The 11,692-nt window shown below is 40.6% G+C and overlaps 1 protein-coding gene and 1 long non-coding RNA gene across 2 annotated transcripts; both read right to left on the bottom strand.

The window, feature by feature from the left end:
- Positions 1-274: 274 nt before the first annotated feature.
- LOC103711958 (cytochrome P450 86B1-like) lies at positions 275-2,758 on the bottom strand. Its single transcript, XM_008798292.4, has 2 exons — positions 1,489-2,758; positions 275-753 (listed from the first exon to the last, which is right to left on the bottom strand). The coding sequence occupies exons 1-2, from the start codon at positions 2,725-2,727 to the stop codon at positions 367-369; spliced, it is 1,626 nt and encodes a 541-aa protein (XP_008796514.2). The 5' UTR covers positions 2,728-2,758; the 3' UTR covers positions 275-366.
- A 2,002-nt stretch (positions 2,759-4,760) lies between these two features.
- Positions 4,761-7,754, bottom strand: LOC120109111. Its single transcript, XR_005510147.1, has 2 exons — positions 7,590-7,754; positions 4,761-5,389 (listed from the first exon to the last, which is right to left on the bottom strand). It is a non-coding gene; the product is annotated as an uncharacterized LOC120109111 (long non-coding RNA).
- Positions 7,755-11,692: the final 3,938 nt, after the last annotated feature.

The following is an 11,692-nucleotide window of genomic DNA, read 5'->3' as shown; positions in this document are numbered from 1 at the left end:
GCTATCAGGCTCATTTTCCGTGATATTAAGAAAAAAGCTTCCATCCTTAACCCACTTGAACCTTGTATCAATCCGATCTGACTGAGCAAACTTAGTTAAAAGTTTTAGAAGTCAATTTGAAACTGGATAGTTGGACTGGCTCAACATATTAATTGTTAAGTCAGACTAGCAAGTTTTTTTCGTTTATACAATTGAGAAAATGAAACGCGGTTAGCTGATCATTTAGCTCACAAGAATGTGAGGACATCTTCTTTAGATAAAGTAGTGATGTACATGCACGACCGGCATCTTATTATAATATTTACGTAACTTAATACTTAACAAGGCTTTTAAATTTGATCCTTGAAGCCTGAGATCCTTTATCTACTACTTGAGAAGCTTGGATTCATCCCTACTACAGAGGGTCACCTTCAATCCATACTTGGTGTACAGGGTTAAAGCCATCTTGGGGACCACGGGATGACTCTCAACCACCTTCACATGGTATCGATAGAGGATGGAAGCTGCGACAAACTTCATCTGATAGTAGGCAAAGTCCTTCCCCAAGCACAGCCTCGGTCCGCCATTGAAGGCAGTAAATTTGTATGCAGACTCGCTCATGAAGCGACCATCCTTGAGCCACCTCTCTGGCTTGTAGTCCCTGCAGTCCTTCCCCCATATGCTCTCCATTCTCCCCATAGAGTAGGTAGCATATATAACCTTGGTTCCTTTCTTCAGAATGGTTCCATCAGGAAACACATCATCTTCCACAACCTAAATCAAACAAGAAACATGCATAAAATTTTTGACTTGTGGTAGGAAGTTATAAGATTCAATTTTTTTCACAAGTTTTTCCACTCTATAGTTTCAAGAGTTTTAATTTTAAGGACCACGTAACGTCACAAAATGCTGTAGCTCATGCAACGAAGTACAAAAAAATTGACTTGGTGACATCTAGTTGTCATCATGGCTAAAGTTCATTTCAGTGTAACTTCCCGACACATAACCGTGTATCATTTTGCCTCAGATAGCAGTTTATGGAATACAAGCATGGAATTAATGCGCTATGTGCGCGTGTGATATATAGATCAATAATATCACGAGAGGGGAAGTCTGTGAGAGCCTACTCGATGCCATGCATCTATTTATCTTTTACCAGTCACCTTTTACCGAACAACACAAAATGACTCTTAAATCTTAACATGAAAACCTCTATCCATTTAGAATATAGCACTACCCATTTCTTTATAATTGTCAGAAACATTCTATGCACACATATAACCCTACGTACCAATATATATAGCAAATCTTAAAAGTACAGATACATGTATAGAAAAAAAAATAGAAGAAATCCACTGGTAATTACAAATGGATGAATATTTGTTTTGCATGCGAGCATGCAGGATTAAGTTGCTAAGTGTCAGTCGTCCAACTTACTTTTAATACGAAGATAAGTCATGTTTATGTTCTATAGTATGCATGGCCCAAAATTAACTACTACCATAATACCTCCTTGTGATCGACCGGCACAGGAGGGTACAGACGTAGAGCTTCTGAAAGAGCCGCCTGTAAATACTCCATCCTCTTCAGCTCCTCCGGCTTGAACACTAAACTCTTCTCTTCTTCCCCTTCGCTGTTATATCCTCTTTCCTCTATTGTCCTCCTAAGCTCCCCAAGAATCCGGTCCTCCGCCTCCGGATACCGGTTCAACAGCCAGAAGAACCACGACAACACCACCGACGATGAATCCCTCCCTGCTAGTATCATATTTACGCAGACATCCCTCAGAAACTTGTCAGAAAACGCCATCCCGTTGTCATCCTTCAGCTTCATGAATGCCGTCAAGAGGTCAGACTTTGCCGTCTTCTCCTCCGCGCCCGACTCCACCTCCTTCTTCCTCGTCCGAATCAAATCGTAGGCGAACTCATCGACGCACTTCAACGACCTCTTCAGCCTCCTCTCGCTCCCGAGATCAAAGAAACGTAGCACCTTCCATATGGCGGTCGGCATGACGAACCGAAGAAGAGTCGCCTCCGTGGCATTCTCGAAGGCCCGGGCAAATGGCACCTCCGGGAGCCCGGGCCGGAGGCAACCCGGGTCGATACCGAAGGCGACCATAACCAAGTTGTCGAATGCTAGCCTCAGCAGCACATCCTGGAGGTCAAACGGCGTATGGTTGTCATGGACCAGCTCGAGCACCGGGAGAAGTCTCAAGTGAACGAGCTCGGAGATGGATTGGATTGTGCTGGACCTGAACTCAGCTGAGTGCATTTCAAGGCTCAGCGTCTTTCTTTGGCAGCGCCAGACCTCCCCGTCGGAGTTGAAGATGCCATCACCGAGCATGTCGCTGGCGATGTTCCGGTAGTACTTCCCCTTTGGAAACTTGGAGAACTTGATCTTTAGGATATGCTCAAGGTTGCGGGGGTCGGCGGTCACGACGCACTGGAGGTTGCTGAACCAAGGGCCGCGGAAGGTGAATGTGCCGCCCCGGGCACGGAGCACGGCGGTCAGCCACTCATATACGTCGTTGCGGAGGCCAAGCAAGAGGGATGGCAGCATACCGACGACAGGCCATACGGCCAGGCCCTGGTGTTTGCTTTGTCTTAAGGCATGTAGCGTTGCGAAGATCGACAGGGCCACGAGGAGCTCGAGGATTTGGATGTCCGGCAAGAGACGCCAGAAGAAACTAAGATAAGTGGTGGCGGCACTGTGGCCATTGGAGAGGGAGGTCTGGTTGCCAGAGTTCATGGGGATGGAGGCGAGGAAGAGCGTGATGGAGTGGAGGAGAAGCGCATGCTTGAAGCGTTGGAGGGGTGGGAGTTTTATAGGGCTTTGGGAAAGTAGGAAAACAAGGATATTTTGCCAATTAAAGGGGGACAAAACATTGAATGTAATAATTCAGCGGTGACCACAATCAGAAGTCGACATATGTCAACTTCGTGGATCCAGTAAAAGTAAAATTTGAAATTTTGAACCTTCGTAGTCTTAACGTGGAATAGGATTTTGGTCAAAAATTAAGAAACCAAAAATTTGTCGGCTTGGATCAGAGTGCACAGCAAAACTATAATGGGCTAAGTTACTTTCAAGTTGCTCAGAAACAAGGACATGGACGGATGTGATACCTGGGCCCATGGCCCATGGTTGAGTTAGGATTTGTACGTCTTAATTATTTGACATGTGAGATACGTAGACTTCGTAGGATGAAATTTTCAAGAGAGTGGATATGTTGCCTAGGCCCATGGTCCAAACTGAACCGGACCAGGGCTAGGCCCATCCACATGAGAGCATGCCGTGGATAAGAATGGGGACGGCGCTCTATGGAGAAATTATTGCTCACCTATCCCTGTTGCTCACCCTTCGAACTAAGCCTTAGGGGGGGGGTTCGCTCAGTGCCGCCTCTTGTTGCATGTTAGTTAGGGATTGAAATCTTGACAAATGTTTAGGAACTATTTTAAAATATTAGTGTATCATTGATTCGACACTTGTGTGTGATTTTTGAATTATTAGGTCCCAAAGAACGCCAGTAAACTAATTAGATTATCTAGATTTTTAATATCACTTGGGCTTTCTGGAGAAATTTTCATTTTATGCAAGAAGACTTGCTCACGTGTATCCAATGTAGGACTAAAAAAATGAAAGTGTTTTAAAGTCTTTGAAAGACTTAACAAATAGGCGATGAGATTGGTTTTATATTTTAAAATTTAATTTTTCTTATAAATTAAAACTCCAATAATCATCTATAAAAGATTTAGACTTAGAACAAATTTATAAAAAAGAATATCTGGGCAATTTATACTATGCAATGAGTGAGGTGTCCTATGGACTTGAACCCCACTTGATGTTGAACTTGGGGTGATTAATTTACGATCAAGAAAATCAATGATCAATTTACATCTTTCTTTTGAGCAATCAACTTGGGGTGGTTAATTTAAGATCGAGAAATCAGTGATTAATTTACATCTTTCTTCTGAAAAGTCATTTGGTGCATGCTTGTAGTTGCCAGCCCACGCCCTCAAAGCCCAATTTGGGCTTTCTGGAGAAAATTTTCTTTTAAGCAAGAAGACTTGCTTACACATATTCTACATGGGACTAAAAAATGAAAAAAAAAAATTATAGTTTTTGAAACACTTAACAAATATGTGATAAGATTAATGTTATTTTTGAAAAAATCTATATAACAGAAGGAGAATGGTGGAGGGCGTGACAAGTTCTCTCTTTCTTTTTTTTCTTTTCTTTTTTTTTTTTTAATTTTTGGTGCGGATGCGGCTTGTAAAGGAAGGGGATGCTGAAACATGTGTGTGTGTGAGAGAGAGAGGCGTTGTTAATTGCGTGAGGGCTTGACTAGATTGGGTAATGCCTTAGTTAGATTGAGCGAGGACTTAGTTAGATTAGGTGAGGGCTTGGCTGAATTAGGTATGGCGTAGCTAAGTTGAATGAGTTGCAATTAGACTTGACTAAACTGGATGACGCACAGCTAGATTGAAGAGTTCTAATGGCACTAAAACTCTTAGGGTAGGATGGCATGAGAATGGAAAGAGATGTTGGGGTGAGAATGGAAAGAGTCTGACACTCACAAGAACTCTCAAATAGGATGGCATGGGAAGGCTAGGATAAATAAGAGGATGGGTGGAAGAATCCCATTTCTATTCAAACTCTCAAAAGGTTGGGCGGGAGAATGGGTGAAGAGTCCTACTTCACTCGAACTCTTCCCAAGGCTTATCGTCTCATCAAAAAAAATGGAGCATCACACTCAAAGGAGAATAAGAGATTCAACTCAGAAATTTTCAACTCTAATATGCCGATTTATTCATCATCCCTCCTTTTATAGAGTAGGAGGTTGGAAACAAACAAAAATAACCGGCTCTTATCTGCTGGAGATAAAAAGTTTGAAATAAATCAAACTCCTTCAAACAAGAACTTGCTAACACTCACTTTGAATGAGTTAAACAAACAAAGTAAAACAGAAGGACTCTCGTAACTCTTAAGAGTTGGCTTGCATATGCCCTGGGTAGGTTCACGTATGCCCCCTAGTTCCCATTCATCTTAATTTCCGACTTGGAATGGGTCAACAAAGGACTTAGTAACAATTCAAACCTTTGATCTTAATTTCCGACTTGGAATGAGTCAAACAAACAAAACAAAACAAAGAGGACTCTTCTAACTTCATGGCAGCAAAATTCTGGACTCAATATGGCTTCATGCATGCCGCGAGATTAGGCTCACGTATGCTCCTGGTTGGGCTTCACACACGCCCCTGATTGGTCTCCATGCTAGCTTCATGCACACCCCTGGTTGGGCTTCATGCACGCCCTTGATTGGGCTCCATGCATGCATGATTCTGGATGTCACGCAATGCTCCTAATCTCCTTCATATACGAGCAGGAATCTATATCGATTACGAACACTGGCCCTATCATGAGTATAAAGTGATCATAGCACGAATATCTATGAGCAATGTTTTAAACTATGATATGACTAAATGGCAGAAGAATGATTTACGTATTTATTTGCAAAATAAACTTGGAGCTATGTTTATAAAATATGAATGATTTATGCACACATAATTACTTATAACTTATTTTAGTCTATTATATTATGAAATGCTTATTTTTGATATCTGTTATTTTTCTTAAATGATCATTAGCATGAAAAAACTTATGCTTGATATAATAAGGTAGTGAAAGATTTATTTACTGAGCTGTGTCGCTCATATATCTCTATTTTTATTTTTCTTTCTCCAGACAAATAGGATTGATAGGAATGAAGGATGGTTCAAGCTTGGAGTTCGCGCTAGTAAGCTAGGCGATCTATATAGCAGAGCAGAACCTTTGTTCTTTAGTTGATTATGAAATTGTAGTTAGTGATTTTCTGAATAGTAAGGACTACGGGTTTGGTATTTATGTTTGGATTTAGATGTTCTGAACTAATATTTATTTTTATTTAATGAATAATGAAATTGGATTCCTATTGATTCTGTTATATTTGAGATGGATCTGAAAGTTAAATGTAATGTTGGCTTTGTGTTATCATGGATTGTACCCATCGGTAGTGCAGCCGTGTCATATCAGAATTTAGGCCATGACAAATTATGCTCCGGATCTGGGTCGTGACATCTTTCTTCTTGCTGAAGGTGTTGTATCTTAGAGAAGCATAAAGCAAACTATTGTTGCATCATCCACTATGGAGTTATAATTCATCACATGATATGAAGTTGCTGATCTATATCATTACTCAATTCATAATTAAGTATATTGCATTATTCATGTCGTATCTTTGTTTTGCATGCTCCATAACTTTAAATCCTTAAAATACTTTTAAGATTCAAGTTAATCATGAAAACAAACATATTCATTCATCATATGAATAACATAATGAAATAATATAATCATTTTACATCATATGTAAAAGATCACATCTTGCATAGATATTTTATATCACAAAGAACCTGGACGGGCTCTGATACCACTGATGGTGTGCGTGCAGAGGGCTAAGCATGAATTTCAAAAAGAGATTTACCAAGATGGCCAGGTAAGTGAGATCAGCGGAAGGGTATGCCATTAACTTGACTGGACCGAAACCCAGTAAGTAGCTCCCAATTAAAAACCTACTGATTACAATTGCCTTTAGCACCAACTGGTTTATCAATTTCAATTCGATCAATATCATAACTCAAGCTCAACCACGAAGCCTAAATCAACATCCATTTGGTCTAATCAAAGACATGGACTTGATCAACTACAACTATTGCAAAGATTAAGAGTAATCTTGACCTAATCTAAGAAACAACTTTAATTAGATTAGATCAACTACTCTACCAAGTTTGATTTCAACCATTGAGTCCAAATCAATTGGATTTGATTTAGCTAACCCATTACCCCATGAATTATGCAATGTTTTAGACGTTCAAATCACATTTAAAGTCTAGGATCTATATCATTACTCAATTCATAATTAAGTATATTGCATTATTCATGTCTTATCTTTGTTTTGCATGCTCCATAACTTTAAATCCTTAAAACACTTTTAAGATTCAAGTTAATCATGCAAACAAACATATTCATTCGTCATATGAATAACATAATGAAATAATATAATCAGTTTACATCATATGTAAAAGATCACATCTTGCATAGATATTTGATATTACAAAGAACCTGGACGGGCTTTGATACCACTGATGGTGTGCGTGTAGAGGGCTAAGCATGAATTTCAAAAAAATTTATGCGGAAAGAACGGGTTAAACATTTTAACCCAAAACATGCTTGATATTTTAGATATTTTGACTCTGGTACCGGTCGAAGACAGTCTTCAACTGCACATCACATATGGCGCGGGCTCAGTCCCAATACATAGAGTGACACCTGCGCGTGCCTATCAAAGCACTCATCATATGAGCCCCCGAGTGGAGAGCCATGCTTCGTCACACGATCACGCGTGAGAGTTTTCGGGAATCGGATAGTCTCCACTAATCCTTTGCTTTGACACCAAATATCACAAAGCCCTTAGATCCCGAGAATTGTGTGATTCAAATAAATATGCATAAATCACAACTTCTTGTGATTTGAAGATTGAGATCATATCTCAACCGTAAAAGAGATCAGATCTCTTACCTTTAGAAGGAGGTTCCTTCAAGGATGCTTCGCAGCCGCACAAGCGTCCGGCCTCGATGACTCGTCCACGCGAAGCTCCGGAATGATCAGCTTCCCGAGGAGTGCTAGCTCGCAGGAAGACAGAAGGTTGGCTGAAAGGGAGAAGAAGGAAGAAGATGGACCTTCATAACTCAAGAACTCCTTCTTGGGCTTTCACATTCAAAGCTTCTCTCTCCTCTCACTCACTTTCTTTAGTGCTCTTCATCTTAAGAAGAAGGAAGAGGGGTGGCCTATTTATAGGCCAAGAAGAGGGTGAGGTGTCCGATGAGGTATCCGATGAGGTGTCCTGCCAGGACACATGTCACACATGCAAGGAAAAGAGGTGTCCTGCTCCGCCATGTGTCATGAATGCAAAGGGGTGAGGTGGCCTGGAGGGTGATATCATGGATGACCTCATGAGGCAGATGAGGTCATGGATGACATCAGGAGGACTGTGAGGTGTCCAGGGCCGCCACATGTCACACATGCAAGCAAAAAAGGTGTCCTGCTCCGCCACGTGTCACGCATGCAAAGGGGTGAGGTGGCTGGGATGTGGGTCCCACATACAGTATGTGGGTCCCATAAATGCAGGACGTGGGTCCCACATACAGTATGTGGGTCCCACAAAGGGAAGGAAGTCCTAGTCATACTAGGATCATAATTGATTTCAATCCAATTTGGCTCAAGCCAAATCTGATTTGGTTGGAGCAAATTAGACATTTTTTACCAAACCAATTTTGGTGTCAATTACGGTTTTACCAATTTCAAATCATATTTGAATTTGGTCAAGCCCAATCTCTATTACTCAATCAAATTGAGTCTAATCAGTGATCCAATCACCAATTAACTTCTCCAAGCAACAATTGCTTAGGGCAATCAGTCAATCACATTGACTATTTTACCTCTAGACGATTCTCAATCGTCAATCAGCCATTTGATCAATCCAGAAACTTCTAAGCATGTGACCTCACAGGTTCGAACCGAAGCCGGTAGTACAAGAACACTTCCTGCACTAATCGAAGTAACCATTTAGCAATGGGACCCGACGACCGAATAGGTCGAATAGATGCAAAGCAACATTCTAGAACCTATGGACTATGGTTACCGCATAAGTCATCCTCTTGACTAGAAAATGCCCAGGATGGGTTCAGAGTCTGTCTACCCTGAAACGATCCATCCGAAAATATGTTTCAAATCAATAAGTCAAGTGATAATGATTTGACTTTTCCTGGCCATGGTACTACTTAATTGAAAACACAAGGCATTCATCCTTATTTCTAAGGGTGGTCAATCTCATCTTGATCTGCAACTGACTACCACAAGTACTTGACTGAATCTAGAAACCTTCCGTTGCTGAATTAGAAATCCAGGTAGTCCGGCACCAAAGTACAGTGAGTTGTTTGCAAGCCACCGGTTGCAATCTCAGATCTAAAGGATACATATACCCATATCCACTCGGAACAACTCTTGACAAGAGAGAGTCCGTTAATTGGTCACGTTCAGTGAACGTACACTACCATTCACCTGTATACCATACTAGTATCTCTATACTCTTTGGTTTGGAAGATAACCAACAAATATGATACACAATGACCTACGTCCGATAATACAATCGTCATATTAATAGTATATCATACGGTCATGAACATTTAAGGACCTGTGTGACAACATCATATTTCATTACACAAAGCAGTCCTAAGAACTTTATCACATCGGAGTTTGTGAAGATGTTCTGGTGATGAATAAATATTATGTTATTTATAATTGATTCAAATACATTTACAATCAACAATTGATTGGATTTAGGACACAATTTCCAACAGTTGCATCACAGGTACTATGGTTGAAGAATTTTATATCTAGCCTAAAGGTTATTGATTCTATTGCTAGGCCTAAAGGTTATTTTCTTCTCTAAAAATAACAAAAGTGGAAGTCGAAAGAAGCACATCAACATAAAGTATTTGATTGTCAGAGAATGTTAAAAAACAAGAAGTGGTTATTGAGCACATAAATACTGGGTTAATGATCGCTGATCCTATGACTAAAGGTTTGCTAGCAAAGTTGTTCAAGGAACATGTATATCATATGAAACTTATTAGCTTATTTTGAGTTATTGCTTTTAATTCTCTGACTATTATGTATGTTTATAAATATATTTGGTTAATTAATGACATGATGACTATTATATGCATTAAGTAATTTGTCATTTACAAGATCATTGTTATGGCCCGAACCTAAAGCGTAACAGACGCCGCATATCTATATAGCGGACCATACAAGCATGCAAGGCTACAGATTGTATCCAAGCATCAATAATTCTTAAAAATTTATTTAATCAAGAACTTATTCAAATAATTTTTACAATGGTTCCAAAGTGACATAAGTTAACATATGCTAATTATTTACTTAAATCAAATAAAATATTCTAACTAGTCTAAATAGTATGAGTAGAACTCCAACAACTGAAAGTATCTTCAAAAGATCTATAGCACTCCTCCAAGTCCCGGGCAGTCATACATCTGGATTTGAAAAATAGAGAAAGTATAATAAGATTGGAGTACAGGGTCGGTATGCCACCCGGATATCAAGATGGTGCAGGGTCTCCACCTTGGGTCAACTTAGATATGAGCAAAGAGAGTCATGGCCTTAAACTAAGATTTCCTCGGTCCTTCTTAGAGAGAGAAAGAGATACACGATATCAGGCTAGTTGAGCTTTCGGGCCTGATCAAATTAGTTTTTGGTCTAATTAAGGACTTAGCCTATTCAGTCCGATTTGACCAATATAAGAAAAGAGAGATTTGGCCTGGGTTTACTCGGAACTTTGGGTTTCATCTGTTGATGACTCGGATCAATTAATGTATATGGTCCACGAGTCAAGTAGAGAGAGAAAAAGAGGGTTTTTCTTTTTTTTAATAATTACAATGAGGGGAAAATGGGAAGAAAAATAGAAAAAATAAGATGAAGAAGAATGGAGACGAGGAAGAGAGGGAAGAGGAGGAAAAGAGGTTGGGGGGTGGGTGATGGCAGTCCAGTCACAGTGATGAGGGATCACTAACCAGCCAACAGTAGCCGACGACAATTGGTGAAAGTATTTGAACATGTCGATTAGTAAGCAACCAAGGCACTGTGTTGGACCAGAAATTAAGGCTCAACTTAGGGAATATTGAAGGAAGAAGAGGAAAGGAGCTCACCGGAGTGTGGCCCGGGTGGTGGATCTTGCCGAGGATATCCGGTCTGGCGGGCTAGCGGCGATGATGCTCAAAACAGGGAGGAGGAGAAAAATAGGGCAGCCAGGAAAACTAGAGAGAGGAGGAAGAAATTTTGACGGTGGCACTTGGCCGAGGTGGCACACCAGTCACTGGAGAAGAAGGAGGAGAGGAGAGAGCTTCATGGTGGATCAAGCAGAGGGGGAATGGGATTTTTATGGAAGATTTTAGGGGAAGAAGATGAGTTTGGCTTAACAGCGAATCCGACCGGTTGTTCGTCGGTTGCAGTGGCCCTCAACAGCTGCTGGCTGTTTGCACCGGCCCGACAAGTCCCCACCAGCCATGGCTGGGGGCAGTCTTATCCCATGCCCGGGGATCGGACAGAGGAGGAAAGCATCCTCTTCTGTTTCGATCCCAAATGTAGTTATGTAGGAAACTACCTATTAAATATAGTTATGCCTAAGGCAGTTTCCTCGATGGAAGAAAACTAACGAGGTTTTGGTTACCTAATAAGGGTCTCTAGCCTAGGCTATAAATAAGCATGTGATATCCATCGGTTTTATGGCTTTTATGGAGGCATAGATTAGAAAACTCCATCTTCTTCGAGTCTCCTGTGGATTAGAAGACTCCTTCTTCAAGTCTCTTGTGGATTAGAATCCTCCTTCTTTTTCAAGTCTCTTATGGATTAGAATACTCCTTCTTTCTCAAGTCTCTTGTAGATAGACTCTAATTAAATACTTGAACAATTATGGCTGGAGATATGTCTCACCAATATTATTGTTGCACAATATTATTTTGGTTAAGATAGTTTCTCACATGCTCACCTAGAGTGAAACCGTGTTTTGTGCTGAACAAAATCTTTAGAGCTGGAATGGATGT

The sequence above is a fragment of the Phoenix dactylifera genome, unplaced genomic scaffold (genome assembly GCF_009389715.1).
Source record: "Phoenix dactylifera cultivar Barhee BC4 unplaced genomic scaffold, palm_55x_up_171113_PBpolish2nd_filt_p 001821F, whole genome shotgun sequence".
Taxonomy (NCBI): Eukaryota; Viridiplantae; Streptophyta; class Magnoliopsida; order Arecales; family Arecaceae; genus Phoenix; species Phoenix dactylifera.
This window is presented reverse-complemented; position numbering and strand designations above follow the sequence as displayed.

Coding starts and splice junctions, on each gene's coding strand:
- LOC103711958 (XM_008798292.4), bottom strand. CDS start 2,727: ATGAACTCTGGCAACCAGACCTCCCTCTCCAATGGCCACAGTGCCGCC. Junction 754..1,488: donor TGCCGGTCGATCACAAGGAG/GTATTATGGTAG, acceptor TGTTTGATTTAG/GTTGTGGAAGATGATGTGTT.